This window comes from Carlito syrichta, unplaced genomic scaffold, assembly GCF_000164805.1.
Source record: "Carlito syrichta isolate Samal-C Ts95f unplaced genomic scaffold, Tarsius_syrichta-2.0.1 Scaffold304553, whole genome shotgun sequence".
In the NCBI taxonomy this organism is placed as follows: Eukaryota; Metazoa; Chordata; class Mammalia; order Primates; family Tarsiidae; genus Carlito; species Carlito syrichta.
Genome location: NW_007248649.1, coordinates 1,523,650 through 1,541,249, shown reverse-complemented (window position 1 = coordinate 1,541,249; position 17,600 = coordinate 1,523,650). Strand labels below are relative to the sequence as shown.

Sequence of the window (17,600 nt, the reverse complement as noted above, 5' to 3'; positions counted from 1 at the left end):
CCACCTCAGCCTCCCAAAGTGCTGAGATTACAGGTGTGAGCCACCACGCCCAGCTTGAACACATTTTCTAGCTCTGTATTCTTTCCTTCACATGCATGCCTTCTTCATAGCTTCTCTCATTCAATAGGGAGACCCACTTCCAAGGGCGGCTTCTTGCCTGCTGGAGACAATCAGGTTAAGCCTCGTCTACTGGAGGGAAAGCAGAGAAATGAATTCTATCCTGGCAGCTCTACCTCACAGGAGCTCATAAAAAGGGGGCCCCTTGTGATCTCTGTACTCAAGGTCCAGAGTCTATAGAGGTAGGTCCCTGGAAGGTTCAGAGCCCTTTTGTCCTGTGTGGCAGGCTGGGTAAAGGCTAACTCAGAAGGCTGGAGCAGGGCCAGGGCACTGCGGGAGGAAGGGGCCATGGAGTTATGACTCACCCCCATGTCTTTATTAGCATCCAGATTTCCAGCAAAAGTCAAATGCTCGTCTCCTTTTAGCCGAAGCCCTGAGATAACCAAGAAAGACACATTTTTTTGTGTGCGTGTGTGTATCTTCTGTGTCACAATCAGCCAATTTCTTCCTCATCAGATTGCAAAAATTGATACTACAGTAAAGAACTGCCCTACCAGAATTGTTTCCAAACTCCAGAAGGCCATTTTTGTATATTCTACGTCTCCCCTGGGTGACCTTGAAAGACTCATGCAGCCCAGTGTGTTATAATCCACACACTTGAACAGCTAGGTTAACTAGTTATTCATTTATTTTCCTTCTCAAAAATGGCAGTTGTTAGGCCAACCTCCATTCAAAACTAAAGCTATATATTAAACTGCTAAATGTTCTCACCAACAATTTCCTCGTAAAGTACATTTTGCCACTTCTAATATCCAAATAAATTTTAGTGTCGCTAGGTAAAAAGGAATCAAGCATTCTATGTTAGATGGACTGGTAGGGGCAGAAAGATGGTAAAGGCTGGGTGTCATGGCTTATACCTGTAATCCCAGCACTTTGAGAGGCTAAGGTGGGAGGATCACTTGAGGCCAGGAGTTTAAGACCAGCTTGGGCAACAAAGCAAGACTCTGTCTCTACAAAAAATAAAACTAAAATTAGCTGAGTGCAGTGGGACACACCTGTGGTCCTAACTACTCAGGAGGCTGTGCCGGGAGGATCACTTGAGCATAGGAGTTCGAAGCTGCAGTGAACTGTGAATGTGCCGCTGTACTGCAACCTGGGTGACAAAGTGGAACCCTGTCTCTAAAAAATATATTTGTAAACAAAGGCTACAGAGAAATAATATTGTATTATATTTAAGATTTTTGTGAGGTTTAGTTTGACAATATGGAAAAAACCATCTTCAATGACTGGTAAAATGCACCCTTCCCCACCTAACACACACACACACACACACACACACACACACACAAACATTCCAGTCTGGAGCGAAAGACTGGCTGTTTCCAAACTCAACCACTAATAACATGTTCTCCATACTGGTCCCTCCTACCCCACACCATTCATTTCTATGATTTGTATGAACTTTTTTCTCCACTAAAGGAAAAAGTTTGAGGGCAAGGCTGCCATATTCAACTTCATATCTCAGTAGCGTTTTTTCCCCAGGGGCCTGACCATTGGTTGATAGTCAATGTCTGCCACCCAAACTCACGATCTTCATCACCAGCAAATGACACCAATGGGCTTCCAGGCAAACATTCAAGGTTAAAGGCCCCAGCAATGTCAATTGTCATTATTATTATTATTTATAATTTTCTATTTTTATTTTAGAGTTGTGGGGTCCATGTGAGGACTGCCACATAAGCAAATTGCATTCATGTGAGATTTGGGCTTCTGGCAAGCCCTCTCTCCCCCTGGTAGTGGACCTGGTACCCAACGGCCAACTGTCATTATTAAAAGCACTGAGTGCCTTTGATGTGCAAAGCACAGGGAGGGCTACAGAAATGTCCAAAATAGTTCTGGCCCTCAAGAGGCTTCTACTGACAAGAAGGGAACCTACCAGAGTTCAGCTCTCTGAAGCCTGATCTTCTTCAGGGTGTCTGCAGAATCAGGTGGTAAGAGACAACACAGGAGAGGTGGCTGTCATTCAGTGGGTCCTCATGACCCAGTCAACATAGCCTTGATAGTATCAGTGAGGTGAGACGTTAAGAGTACATGAAGAGAGCATCCAGATACCATAACATTTTATGGTGAACTGAAGAAATGCAGGCTTGCTCAGGCCAGTTGAACGAGACATTGCACAAGACATGCTGGTGCCTGACCCGGAGCAAAGCAGCCTGGTGTTGGGCTGAAAACAGCACCAGCTTTGACACAGTCTAGGAGGTAGACTGATGGGCATTGAGTCCTTCCTTTTGACATTTGATCAAGTGATCAGGCAAAGAGGATTGAGGATTGAAGCATGTAGCTTGGCTCCTACACCAACAAGATGGAGATTCCTGATTTTAAACAAGGAGCATGGCCTTGGTAAGACACTTGTCTAGCTCTGTCACTGCTTGCGCTCAAGAGTTTCCAGAGGGTGAGTACGCAAGTTTCCGCAGAGGCTACCGGAAGGTTAAATGATATTATAATAGTGAAAAGTCAGCAGGCCAGATACTAACCGTGAAGTTGTCCTGAACTAATTTGGTGGGTATTCACGACTAGTGAACAGGAACTCACATAAAAAGGAGCTAAACAGGCAGAGTCCTTACTAGAATACAAGGTCAGTGTTGAGGTCACTGGCAAGGAAGTCTGGAGTAGCTTGGACTAAAGCTACTTGTGTTTGGGGGGGAAAAGACATTTTCATCGCTCCAGTCATTAACACAAATAGTGACTCCAGCAGCTTGAAAACTCGGAGACGGCCCAACAGCCTCTTATTATATCACTGTTTTTTTTTTTAAAGGACAAAGGGGCATGTGAGGCCCAGAGTCTGCTATGAAGCTTTATTCTTTCCTTTTCTTTTCCTTGTGAGTTTTGGCAAGGTCTCCTACTTACAAAAGAAAAAAAAAAAAAGTCATTTGATTTTTAGTTGTTTATTTGCAATTTCTCACTAATCTATCTTCTTTGATGGCTGGCTTATTTGAAGGAAAAAGCTAACTAAGTTTCACAAAGAATCTATGGTGAGCCTTTTCAGAGAAATACAATTTTGAGAAAATAAAAGGATTCTGATTATTTTCTAAGATCATGCCACAGGAAATCTAAACGATGAATTAAAGGTATGTCCTCGGTGGCCAACTCCCATCCAGGAAGAAATCGCGAGTGCCCACTTGAGGAAACATCTGACCCTCTTCAGGTGTTAGTGAATCAGGTGACGAAAGTCAACACGGTGAACTGAGCAGTCGCCACTCGGCAAATACTCATGATAGTTGAAACCTACACACTTTTTAAAACTCACTTGCTAGTACCAGTAATTATATAGTAACCATTGCCATGGTTAAAATTCAATTCTCAAAACATTGTCCGGGCTTTCTGCTACTTCTATGATTGATATAAACTAGTTATGATACTTTAATCCTTGTTCTTATCTAAGATGGGGTGAAGGAATAGAAAAAAACAGGATTTAAGAACAACGCAAACATTATTTATTTGGGGGTACTTTAAATAGTTAAGCTGCTTTATTAATTTGAAAAGAGTGTTAGCCAGGCATGGTGGTGTGGGCCTATAGTCCCAGATACTCAGGAGTTTGAGAGGGGAGGATCACCTGAGCCCAGGAGGCCGAGGTTTCAGTGAGCAGTGATAGTGCCACTGCATTCTAGCCTGGGGACAGAGTGAGACTCTAACTCCAAAAAAATAAAAAAATAAAAATAAATTTTTTTAAAAGCCTGAATTAGGGAAAACTTGGCTAGATAGCAAGGATAGATAGATAGCTATCTCAGAAAACATCTTTTTAGATTGTTAATAACCATTATTAAAATTACCAATGTGCAACATTTATTTTAAGTAGTCTTAAGTTGTTATAGTAAATAAAGCTATAAGCAGCTACATTTTAAGAAATGGAGAGTAGTACAGAATAGTAGTATCAGCTTACTTCTGAAATGGCAAAAAAATTGAGAGAGAAGATTAAGCTAAAATAAAGCTAGTGTTTTATTTTTGGACTTAACTTCCCTTGTATGTTCAAATGGCTATTTAGAAAGCATTATTGACTAGGTGTGGTGGCTCATGCCTGTAATCCCAGCACTTTGGGAAGCTGAGCAAGAGGGTTGCTCGAGCCCGGCAATTTAAGACAATCCTGGGCAACATAGTGAAACTGTCTCTCCAAAAATAAAATAATTTGCCATGTATGGTGGTGTACGCGCTACTCGGGAGGCTGAGGAAGACGAACTGCCTGAGCCCAGGAGGTCAAGGCTACAGTGAGCTGTGATCATCCCACTGCACTCCAGCCTGGACAACAGAGTGAGACTCTGACTCATTAAAAAAAACAAACACAAAAAGCATTAATTTGGAAATGAACTGAGGAGACAAAGGAAAAAAACCTACTATAGGGAAGGCATGTTTTCCTCCATGGTTCTGACTGGCCTCGTATTCTCAGCCATCTCTGTATCTTCACTTGCCCTGTTTCTGCACTTTTTACTGACAAACAGAAAATGGTGGGACTTTCTGCCTACTTGAATTTCTGTGTTTCCAAATACAAATACATTTCTTTCGCGTGCTAGAGGAGAGATTCTGGTGTCTGCAGGAATGGAGCAAGTGGTGTCACTGTCTATAATAAGAAAACTCTGATTGCTACCTTGATGGAAGAGGAAAGATTTTATAGGCTCCTATTGCTTTTCAGGACCAACCCCTGCCCTTTCTAAATTAAATTTTTATTATGAATTTTTTAAAAAAAGTTAAAAGACTAGTACTATGAAACCCTACATATCTACCCGCCTATTTCAACAATTGCTAACATTCAGTCATATTTACTTGAGGACATCTTTCTCTCCTTTTTCTTTCTTCCAGCTTTATCTCCATATATGTCTGTGTGAATGCATATTTCTTTAATCATTTAAAAGTAAGCACTCTGGCTTCAAATACTCTAGGCATACACTCTTAATAAAGCTGTTCCTCTACGTTACCACGATATAACATCATACTCTCAAAATTATCCAAGAGTCCCTAGTAGCATCAAATACACACTGAAATTATTCAGTTGTCCCTCAGATGTCTTCTATAATTAATTTTTTGAATTATGACCTCAAGTCTTTTATTTTATAACAGTATTTCTATTTTTGTGTGTGACAGACTTTTTGAAGGGATCAAATTATCTTGTAGGATGTCTCAGATTCTTGATTTGTGCAACTGATTCTTCCTGTTACCATTTAATTTGTTCCCTAATTCCCTGTATTTTCTGTACTTTAAAATTTAAGGCAAAAGATTTTATTAGATTTAGGTTGAACAATTCCAGCAGAAATTGAAGTGATACATGATTTATATTACATAAGGCACACACTTACTAGGTTATTAGTGATGCTAAATTTGTTAGATGGTGAGCACAAATCTCTTATTAATGGTACTTTTCCCTAGTTCAAATGGAGCAACATGTAAGGGTGACATTTTGGTATTAAGGAAATGTTTTCTTTCAATCTTTCACTTAAGTATTTTAGCATCCATGGTGATCCCTGTGGATTCAGTTACTTTAGTGAAAGCTGTAACATGGTAATTTTTCTAATTCTGCCAGTCTTTCAGCATTTTTTTTTTTTTTGTCAGTGTCTCACTGTGTCACCTAGGCTGGAGTGCAGTGACTCCTGGGCTCAGGCAATCCTTCCACCTCAGCCTCCAGAGTAGCTGGGACTACAGGCATATGCCACCATGCCCGGCTAATTTTTTGATTTTTTTGTAGAGACAAGGTCTCACCATGCTGCTCAGGCTAGTCTTGAATTCCTGGGCTCAAGCAATTCACCTGCCTCAGCCTCCCAAAGTGCTGGGATTACAAGCATGAGCCACTACGCCCAGCCTCTTTCAAAATTTTTTAACTGGCCATTCTTCTGTAAACATTCTCGTGTCTTAGGTAATGACACCACATTAATTTAGAGTAAGTTGTGAGTGAACAGCCTCCTTTGCAACTCATTAAAACGAAACAGCAGACAACCATTGAATACTTTTCTGCAGTTAAATTTTGGATTAAAGACTGAACCCATCTTTATACATGGTTCCTTTGAATTAAGAAATATGCAAGGAGTTAGGAATACAGGGTGAGCAAAACAGCCTACACTGTGCCTTTCTCAAGAGCTTAGTGTCTAGCCATAAGTAGAAATCCCTCAAAGGAAAGAATTATCATTATCTGCCTAAAACTTTGGGCAGTTTTTCATAAAATGCTTCCTAATGTAGAATCAGAAATCATTTGGGGGGAATAAAGGTTAAATAGCATATATAAATTATCTTGAGTAGTTTATTCATTATTCTAAAAACTTATTATTATTTTTAAAGAGACAAGGTCTTGCTCTGTTGCCCAGGCTGTAGTCCTGGGCTCAATCAATCCTCCCACCTCAGCCTCCTAAGTAACTGGTATTCAAGATGTGCGCCATCTCACCTGGCTATAATTTTAACTTTTCAGGAAGGCCAACAAGTTACCTTCTCTCTTCCTACTCCATAATGCCTTCATTTGAAAAAAAAAGTTTACATTGATCATTTTATTCTTGAGTCGGAGTCTCACTCTGTTGCCCGGGCTGGAGTGCAGTAGCATGCTCACTACTATTGCAGCCCTGACCTGCTGGGCTCAGGCGATCCTTTCACCTCAGCCTTCCAAGTAGCTAGAACTATAGGTGTGCACCACCACGCCTGGCCTGGCTAATTTTTTTTTTTTGGATTTATTGTAGAGATGAGGTCTCACCAAGTTGCCCAGGCTGGTCTCAAACCCCTGGTCTGACAGTCCTCTCACCTCGGCCTCCCAAAGTGCTGGGATTATAAGTGTGAGCCATCACGCCCGGCCTGTTTTTTTCTTTAGTAGAACTTCGGTGACCAAAGCTTCAAGATATAGTGAAGATGTATATTTCTTACTATGTGCCCCACGCCAGGTAGTTGTTACACTCCTGAGTTGTTTACATGAACACATACACCTGCACCAAAAGTAAAGTGATATGAAAATCTAAGCCATGGATAGGTATTTCAAGATAAACGATGGGCATCTTGTTCCTCTTACATCTTCCTTCTGTTCATGGCAAACTCAACGCACAGAAAGCTCACGATCTTTGACCAAGTATGTTTACCGCAAAGTCAAGCTTAGGGCCAAACAAAACAAACTGTGGTTTTGGTTTCTGTGGAACAGCGTCCCTTGTAAATATGTCGTTGGAATTCTCAGTTCTGATAGCGTATTCATCAATTAACTGCACAGAAATAGACTTATGGTCCTCAGACTGGGTCTAATTTCCCCTCCTCAGATCGATGGTCTCGTTTTTCCACATCAGTGTTAACACTAGACTGAAAAACAGTTCACACTTAACATAATAAACTACTAAGAGTCCACTTTCATTTCACAAAACAAAGCTGAATTTTATAGTTTCCTGTACATTCAGAGGACCACTTGGCAATACGTTATAAAGGCCCATCTATGCCAAGAAACTTGTTGAGCAGGAAGCCTTCAAGTGGGAACAGAGAACAGAAGTTAATGAAAGGTCCCAAAAGAGAAAGATGTTTGCATTATCCTCCTATTTAGGACTTGCCATATTGTAAAAATAGTAAAGGAACTGTGACCTTGAAAAAGCTTTGAACTTATGCGAAATATAACTGGCTTTTTAAAATCAGGAAATAGCCTACTCACAACTGGATTCTTAGCCAACACAAAAATACGTAATTTTAAGGAGGAACTGGATTTTTTCAAATGTCTAAATTTATTTAAGAATTGAGTGATGAAGGATTTCAGGTGATTTCTAACTATCCCAGGCAACTGAAAGTTAAAAAAATAAAGTTACTGGCACTGGCAAAATAATTTAGGATTACAACAGAGTCCAAGTATTTAAGTAGTACTTCATGAAAAATTAGCATAAATTATACATAAATGTTGCACTGAGCTAGCAACTTAGACAACTTGTTTTTATTTTTCACATCTATGGTCACCTCCAGTGAAAATAAAGGAGACTGGGCCCATTTTGAGGTAGATACAATGTTCTTTCAATGGAGTCCCATGATTAGAAGAAATTTATCACTCGTGTTTTCAATATACATAGTTTTACTTTATATAACATTTGGCAGGCTCACATAATTGTTTTGCAGAATCCAGTACTGCAAGTTAAAGATCAGTGGATAGAAAGGATAAATACGTTATATGCTTTGCAATGTACCTAACATGAATCCATTTGGGGGGCGTGGATAGATTTTTTTTTTTTTTAAATTAAGAAGACATTTAATACACATTGTACTCAACTTTAGAACTTGACAATTTTGACACGTTGATTTAATTATGCTGTTGAAATGGAAGGATTTAAAGGGGGAATTCACGTATGTAGTTGCAAACACACATCTGGCATTACATTTGGGGATGGGGGTTGGCTAAGTTAGTTGAATATATCTTGAAGTCTTGGTAGCTTCATCTGTAATAAAAAAAGCATGTTACATAATCTCCAAGTAACCTTCTAGCTTCACACACTATAGGATAAGCTTCAGTAACATTATCAATGTGTTTTGAATATGGAAAAGATAGTTCTTAAAGTCTAGTTTTCAGCTAAATTGCTTTTGCAAGCCTAGGTCCTTCTGATTTAAAATAGGCTTATGATTTACAATCACCTTAAAATTTGGAAGGTTTGAAAAGAAGAGTCTTTATTTTCACAGAACAGTTCTTCTGTGCATTTTTTATTGAATAATTTCTATTTTAATGAGACAAAAGTTAGCCATTTCCATCCATCCCCTGCTCTCACACCCCACAGACTCCCCAAATCCTGTCTTCTCAACTTTTACCTTCCTGTTTTCCCCTTTCCACCCAAAGCATGTATAAACTAACGTCCTACAGATTCGATGCATTATTTCATTGTATGTGTATGGCACCAGCTTAACAAATATACTATACTCAATAGGCACACGTGCATGGCTCTGAGAGGTGTAAACTGGCACTCTCTTGAAAGGAAATAGGCAATTGATTATAAAGTCTTAAAAGTCCGTATATACTCTGAGGGCCTGTTTTCACTTCTAGGAATATAACTTAAGGGAATTAGTAGGTAAGAGTGCAAAAATTTTTTGCGTATTATGTTAAGATATCCAAAACAGAGCTTATAAAATTAAAATTGGTAACAAAAATATCCAACTTCAGGGAAGTTTCGTGGTTTCATGCAGTACTTAGTCACTTGGGAAAGTATTATTATCTCCCATTATTTGAAATTTTCTTCTAATTCTTTACTACAATAAACATAAATGACTTTACTAACAAAGTAAACATACCATTAGCTAATATGTTTATTTACTTATTTTTTTTGCACATGTACCCACTACTCAGTCACCAATATTTTAAATTTACCTTGACAAATTAATCCATGAAACTATTTAGCTTCTTAGCTACTACAATTGTTATTGAAATATGGTGAAATGGACGTGTTCAGTTCTCAAGAGATTCAGATTGAGGGGGAAAAAAACAACTTACTGAGCTAAAGCAAATTATAAGGGGCAGAAGCACCATTTTGTTGGTTTGTTTTTAAAGTTCAAAAAAGACAAATGATATGTCTTCAGAATTTCCAAATCGTTACTTCTTATTTTAAATTATGACAGGCCAGAGAAACAATGTTTTGCAGCAAACACTTTTAATAAGAATACAAAATTCACACCAGAGGCACATTCTGGGGAATGTAAATGAACTATCACAAGTAGTAATTCTGCTGGAAGAATAAAATAAGGCTCTCTGAGAGTACAAATATACAGGAAGGAATGATTTAAAATAGGCTTATGATTTACAATCACATTACATTGTATTAAGCACTCAGAACAGGCATATTAATTAAAAAGCCAGCTAAAAGGCATTTGAACATATATAACAAATCTTACAGTTCACAAAGTTCCTGTATAACGGTAATTTTAAGTACTTCATTTCAACACAGAAATGAACAGGTGAGGCAATATCTCTCAAAATATTAATTTATGTCTATGACAAAAAGCAAAAGAACTTTACACTTAAAAAAGATTACATTACTGACACACCACACAGTGGACAGCGCAACACCATCACACAAACCCAGCGGTGTGGAGCAAACAGACAGTACTGGCCCTTCCTGTCTTCCTTCCCCCTTGTACCGCGCCACACCGCCCCAATAACCTTCTCATTACCCGGATGAAAAAGTCCTTCTCTTCCCATTCCTCAAAAGGAATCAAGAAAAACCAAACCACAAACTGAAAAGAAGATTTTTACCATAAATCTCAAATGTGGTTTAACAAGTACAAAGAAACCCAACATTTATACACGGTGCTCCTTTCCAAGGAAGGAACAGACACCTCAAATGTTTCCAAAGGGTTTCTTCATGAATTATATACATTAGTTGAACAAGAATGACTGTATCTGAGAAGGCACATATCTGTGATTTAAGGCTTAAACGGTATTGGTACATATGGAAGTCAATAAAAACTGTCTAAGGTATTCTCTTCTATCAAAATGGAATTTATTCCAAAACTAGCTTCCTAAGTACAGATTTCTACTCTAGAAACCATCAAGAATTTCCATTCCCAAGTCCACTTATCAAAAAAAAAATTCTCTTAAGCAGGTTTCATTATGAATCAAAAGAAATTGCAGACAACCGCCTAATGACTTTGGGTGATGCAAATTCATAAACTTAAAAAGCCTCACAGAAACAACAGCATGATTCCTGTGTCTTTAAAAAAAAAAAAAGCCTAAACAAAATTATAATGGTACAGATTCATTTTAAAAAGGGGTTTGCCACAACTCCACAAGTAAACCAGTCATTCTTTAGAGCTGCTGCTTCTGTGTGGATGCTGCAGACACCATATAATTTTACTCTGCAAAATAGTTTTTCTTTAAGACAATACATGAAAATGAATCTCTTAAAGATGTTTAATATATTCATATATAAAATATCTGATGTTGATACAAATCATGTAAACCTCCCTTTGGAAAAGTTACAGCTGGCCCTCAGTTCCAGGACCGAAAGCCTTAAGTTGTTATCTTGTCAGTGCAAATCTATATTAGATGTTTTCAGACTACAGAAATAGCTGTCAACCCTCACAATACAAAAGGATTTCTCAAAAAGGAAAATTATCATGTTCATATTATAGAAACTATGTTTACATTAAAATCACCCATCTTCCCACCAAATTTAATAGTTCAATTGTTAAAGTATGAAAAAGGGAAAAATTAAAGCTGTTTGTGCAGTAATCACTACAATGGGTGTCACCCTCCCCACTTCCCCCAACTCTGTTTCATTCTGATTAGGTTTGTTTAGAAATATAACAATGTGACTTCTTTTTTTCTCCAGGTGTAATTCTACTGTTCTTCAAGCCAAGACGGGGCATCCACTCCAGGGGTTTTCAATTTGATATGGAACTGTTTAAGTGTCTGTTCAAGCTGCTTCTGATTGCCGGCAAAGTATGCAGCAATGGCATTGTGGAAAAGGACCAGCTGATTGTGTAATACTTTAACCTGTGGACAGGGCAGAGTTACAAGATCAAGTATTAGCACCAATGACAACGAGACAGAAGACGATTTATTACATCCCTTAATTAAATTGTGTATCTTTCCTCAAGAAGAATTGTTTTAATAATGACAAAGTATTTTACATATACCAATGCCTTGCAGGGTCACTGAGTCTGACTTTTTAATTATACTAAGGGACTAGGTCAGCTTAAGACGCTAAATATGTACTCTGTTAACCATTTTCAAATATTATTAAGAGCATCAAATTAAAATATCATTACATTCTCCCTCAAACTAAGTATATTTCAAATCATCTGAGATACCGGAGAGGGTAAAATTATATATAACTACTACATGATTTATGCTACACACCAAGCGTGGACATCATTAAGGTTAAGCTTTATGTAAGATCAAGTAGGCTGGATACTTTTAAATACTGCCTACCTTTGTAAAGAACCAAGTAAGCTGCAGCAAGTGTTGCCCAGAAAGTCAACTTACTTAAAGTTCATGTGACCAGTTATTTTCAATTGCTTATTACTTTTAATGATATCAAGAGTACATGTTAACCAAGTAACACTACCTCTATGAATCTGTCTCAAAGAAATAAAGAAAGCATCCCAAAGATTTATAAATGAAGTTGTTTCCTGAGGTCTTTACTTATAACTGCAAAATGTTCAACGAAAAGGTATAAAATACATTATGATTTACCCATCTTACGCAATATTCATTAAAGCTGAGCTTTGACTATTTTCATGATGTAAAATTATCTGAAATGATATTAGTGAAAAATAGGATATAAAATTGCATATGTGGTATGACATTTGTATTCACTATCTCTCTCTCTCTCATATTCTTTCTCTCTAGCCATTTCTGAAAATGTTCTCTAAAACTGGGCTGCTCTCTGTTACCTTTACCACTGTGCTGAGTTTCAGATATCTTTTGGAAAAGTTTGTCAGGGCTATATGCTATAACCACGGGTGGAAGAGTCCCTAGTGGCATAAGATATGAAATAATTTTTCCTTTTTTTTGAATCAAAATCTTACTCTGTTACCCAGGCTGGACTGCAGTGGCACGAACATGGTTCACCGCAGCCATGACCTTCTGGTCTCAGGTGATCCTTCTATCTCAGCCTCCCGAGTACCTGGAACTATAGGTGTATGCCACAATACCTGGCTAATTTTTTTTGATATTTTTGGTAGAGATGAGATCTTGCTATGTTGCCCAGGCTGGTCTCGAACTCCTAGCCTCAAGTGATCCTCTTGCTTTGGCTTCCAAAAGTGCTGGGATTACAGGCATGAACAACTGTGGCCATCTGAGAACTTCTTAAATAAGAATTAAAAATCATAAATCGTGAAGAAAAAGATTCATAAAAAATACATTAAATTACATTAAAAGTTCAAATTTCTATTCATCAAAAGATAATAAGGGCCAGGTACAATGGTTCAGACAGCAATTCCAGCACTCTGGGAGGCCAAGGTGAGAGAATTGCCAAAGCCCGAGGATTTGAGACCAGCCTGGGCAACTTGGTGAGCCTGTGCTATCTCCAGCCTCTACAATAAATCATAAACAAAAAAACTAGCCGAGTGTGGTGGCATGCATCTGTAGTTCCAGTTACTTGGAAGGCTGAGGTGGAAGGATCACCTAAGCCCAGCAGATGGAGGCTGGGGTGGCCGTGAGCATGTCACTGCACTCTAGCCTGGGCGACAAGAGTGAGACTCCAACACCCTCCTAAAACAATAATAATAATAAAAAAGATAAGCTACATGCTGGGAAAAAGTATCTACATTATATGTCACTGACAAAGGATATATAATTATATATGTGAAAAGGTTCCACACACCGAAAAGAGACCCATTTTATAAAAGCCAATAACACGGACAACCATCTCACAGAAATGGCAAATGACATCTGAAAAAATATCCAACCTCACTAAGAAATAGAAAAATGCAAATTAAAACTAACATGGCATACCGTATTATACCCTCCACATTAGGAAAACCTAAGACAATAAAAACTCATATATACCGCTCACTGGTATATAAATATATACAACTGTATTTGAAAACAATTTGGCATTAACTCGCAAAATGAAAGACACATACGCCTTATGGAGGAGCTATCTATCTATCTATCTATCTATCTATCTATCTATCTTACTTATTTTATTGATTGATTGATTGAATTGGATTCTTACTCTGTCACCCAGGCTGGAGTACAGTGGCACACTCACGGCTACCACAGCCTGGACCTGCTGTGCTCAGGTAATCCTTCTGCCTCAGCCTTTCAAGTAGCTGGAACCATAGGCATGTGTCACCACACCTGGCTCATTTTTTAATTTATTGTAGAGATGTGGTCTTGCCAAGTTGCCCAGGCTGGTCTCAAACCCCTACTCTCAGGCAATCCTCTCACCTTGGTGTCCCAAAGTGCTGGGATTACAGGCTTGAGCCACTGTGCCTGGCCTGGATGAGCAATTTAACTCCTAGGAATTTGCCCTAGAAAACTTGCTTGTGTGACCCATGAGACATGTGTAATTATGATCACAGCAGCACTGTTTTTTCCTTTTTTGGGGGCAGCTGATAAAGTAAGAAACCCACCCCAGATCTGGGCTGACAGGAGGATGGATAAATTGCGGTCTCGTCACGCGTGGGGATCCTACACAGAAGTAAAAGCAAGTGAACTGTGGCTCCAGTAACCATATGGATGGCCTCAGGGACCAGGCAGAGCACAGCAGAGCAAGCACAGAGGACAGCCACGGGAGGATTCCATTTTTCTAAAGTTCAAAAGCATATACAAACTGAATGGCATAAAATTATAAAGAACACCAACAGGAACAATAACACACAATCAGAACAGGGCTATTGAGGGAAGAGAGAGGATGTGGTAGAAAGAAAGCACGAAGGAGGCTAAGAAGTGTGACTCGTGTTATGTTTCTTAATTGGGTGATGGGAATATGGCTGTTATTTTTGTTGCTCTTTGTATTTTATATGTTAAGCATTCTTTTGAATGCATTTAACACTTATTATTAAAGAAGGGAAACGTTATCAAAGATAAAGTCTATATAACTTTCTTGAGGACCTACACTGTTTGCAATGTTCTGATCAACTACAGACATCCCCACTTTATAGTCAGAGGCAAAACAAACAAACAAACAAACCTTATCTAAAATGGGACTTACATCTATTCATTTAGTGGATAGTCCAGAGAGTCTGTTACACGTCAGGCACTACTCTAGGTGTTGGGAATGCAAACAATCAACAAAAAAGACCAACATCTTTGTTCTCAAGAAGTTTATATTCTATTTAGGGAAGGAAGAGAAGCAAGTAAATGCCCAGGATGTCAGACAGCAATCCATATTACAGAAAAGAAACAAGCAATGGGGTACATGAACTGTATGCACGGAGAAGGGAGTGCAATCTAAATAGGATTAGAATAGTCTCATGGAAGTGACAGTCAAATAAAGCTCTAAGGATGTAAAGGAATAAGCTTTAAGTTATCTGGAAGAAAAGCATTCCAGATAGAGGAAACAGCAAGTACAAAGGGTCTGACGAGGGCTGTGTGGCTGCTGCAGTGGGAAGGGACAGGCAGATAGGTAACAGCAGACTAAATGGTGTAGGACCTCAGATACCATGATAAACACTCTGGTTCCTCCTCTGAGTGAGATAAAAAGCCACTGGAAGGTTCTGATCAGAAAATGCCACTATTAATTGAATACACACGCAAAGTGGGGAACAGAGAGGCCTGTTGAAATGCTACAAAAATGACTCGGTGAGACCATGGAGGATAATTAACCCAGAGTGGCAGAAGAGGAGATGGTGAAAAGGGTGGGATTCTCTAGTCTGGCGTGGTGGTGTGCACCTATAGTTCCAGCTACTTGGAAGGCTGAGGTGGAAGGACTGCCTAAGCCCAGCAGGTCGAGGCTGCAGTGGCCGTGAGTGTGCCACTGCACTCCAGCCTAGGCAACAAGAGTGAGACTCCAACTCAAAAAAAAAAAGAGAAGGGTGGGATTCTGAATTGAATGTGAAGGGGGAATCAATGGAAGTGACGACAGATTAAGATGGAAGGGTGTCAGGGAAAAGAACAGTCAAAGATCAGGCCAAGACTTTTGCCCTAAGCAACCGAAAGAATGAAGTTGCCATATTCCAAAATGGCAAAGACTGAGATAACTTTCTTACTAGCAATCTGGGCTGGAGTTTTAATTTGGGAGCTATCAACATATAGATGATATTTACAACCACATGACCAGATAAACTCATCAAGAGAGTGGTTAGACAGAAAAGTAACCCCAAGATTAACAGTGGAAAATGAATCTTAACCCTTATATACCTCAAAATACATACAAAACTTAACTCGAATTGGATCATAGGCCTAAATGTCAAGACTAAAGCTATAAAACTTAGAGAAGAAAACTCATGATTCTTGGGCTTGGCAAAATAAGTTTTAAATAGTACAAAGCATAAATTATAAAAGAAAAACATTAATAACTTGGATTTTATAAAAAATGAAATATTTTTCTCTTCAAAAGACACTTATAAAAACAAAAAAGCAAGCTGTATATTGGGAGAAAACATTTGCAAAACATATGTCAGATAGATAACTTGATTCTAGAGTATAAAAAAGAATTCTTACGATTGAATAAGATGACAACCCAACGAAAAAATGTGCAAGAAATTTGAAAAGATATTTCATCAAGGAAAATATTCAGGTAGCGAATAAGTACATTAAAAAGGTATTCAACATCTTTAGTTATTAGAAAAATCCAAATTAAAACCACAGTTAGATGCTACAACATATCCACTAGAATGGTTAAAATGGAAAATATTGGCAGGGCATGGTGGCTCAAGCCTGTAATCCCAACCCTTTGGTAGGGCAAAGCAAGAGAATTGCCTGAGCTCAGGGGTTTGAGACCAGCCTGGGCAACTTGGTGAGACCCCGTCTCTACAAAAAAATCAAAAAGTTAGTTGGGTGTGGTAGCACACACCTTTAGTTCCAGTTACCTAGACGGCTGAGGTAGAAGGATCGCCTGAGCCCAGCAGGTCAAGGCTGTGGTGGCCATGAGCATGCCACTGCACTTCAGCCTGGGCAACAGAGTGAGACTCCAACTCAAAACAAACAAACAAAAAAAAGGAAAATATTGACCATACCTTACTGGCAAGAATGCAGAGCAACTGAAACACTCATATATAGCTGGTGGGAATGTAAAATGGTATAAGCATCTTGGAAAAGTTTGTCATTTTCTTAAAAAGTTAAACGTGCCCACTATATAACCCAATTATTCCACTCCTAGGTATTCACTGTGAGAGGCATGTAAGCAAAGACAGACATGAATGCTTCTAATAGCATTACTTGTAATAGCTTAAAACTGAAAACAACCCAAATATCTATCAACAGGTGAATAGATAAATTGCGGCGTTTTCATACAATGAAAAATTACAAAGCAATAAAAAGAAATAACTGATACATGCAACATGAACGAACTGCAAGTACATTGTATTCAGTGGAAGAAACTAGAAAAAAGAAGTACAAATGGTTTGACTTCCATTTATATAATTTAGAAGATGAAAGTTTTCCCATTTTAAGGCTTTCACACTAGTAACCTACCTAGGTCACAAAGTAATTTCCCACCTTGCCCTACTAGTATAATTTGACCAATTTTCTTGTTTTCTTATTTTGAGATCTTTTGCGCCAGAAATTACAGAGCAACTAAGAGGCTTTTGTATTTTAAGTGTGAAAGTCTAATTTTCACAAATAAGTTCTAATCAGTTACTGCTCTTCGGGTCACAAAAAATTTATTTGAATTTTAATTCCCAATCTTTTAGAACTACAGAAGAGAATAAAAGTAGAGTATGGGGTTTAATTCCCGTACTGGACCTGTAGAGAACTGCTGTAACAGTCTAGAAAGTTATAGACTAAGAAAGACAGTGGGGATGGCATCAGAAACTTTTTTTTGTTAACCCTGCAAATGTCAACACAAGTAAGTCTTTCTCCATCTCCTGATGCAGCTGACAAGCTCAACACAAAGGGATAGCTGCTTTTGTAGCCGAGGAAACCTCAAATAGGGGTATCAGCTGTATTTGATGTCCTCCACCCCACA

General features: G+C 38.6%; 1 protein-coding gene across 4 annotated transcripts in view; it reads right to left on the bottom strand.

Moving 5' to 3' along the window:
- Positions 1-9,654: 9,654 nt before the first annotated feature.
- The window catches only part of ARFIP1 (ADP ribosylation factor interacting protein 1), a 115,604-nt gene continuing 107,658 nt past the window's right edge, over positions 9,655-17,600 (bottom strand). For all 4 annotated transcript variants that reach the window (XM_008060171.2, XM_008060172.2, XM_008060170.1 and 1 more), the window contains one exon: positions 9,655-11,515. In XM_008060171.2, the coding sequence (XP_008058362.1) occupies positions 11,360-11,515 (156 nt within the window). In that variant the 3' untranslated portion in view covers positions 9,655-11,359. The remainder of the gene's footprint in view (positions 11,516-17,600) is intronic.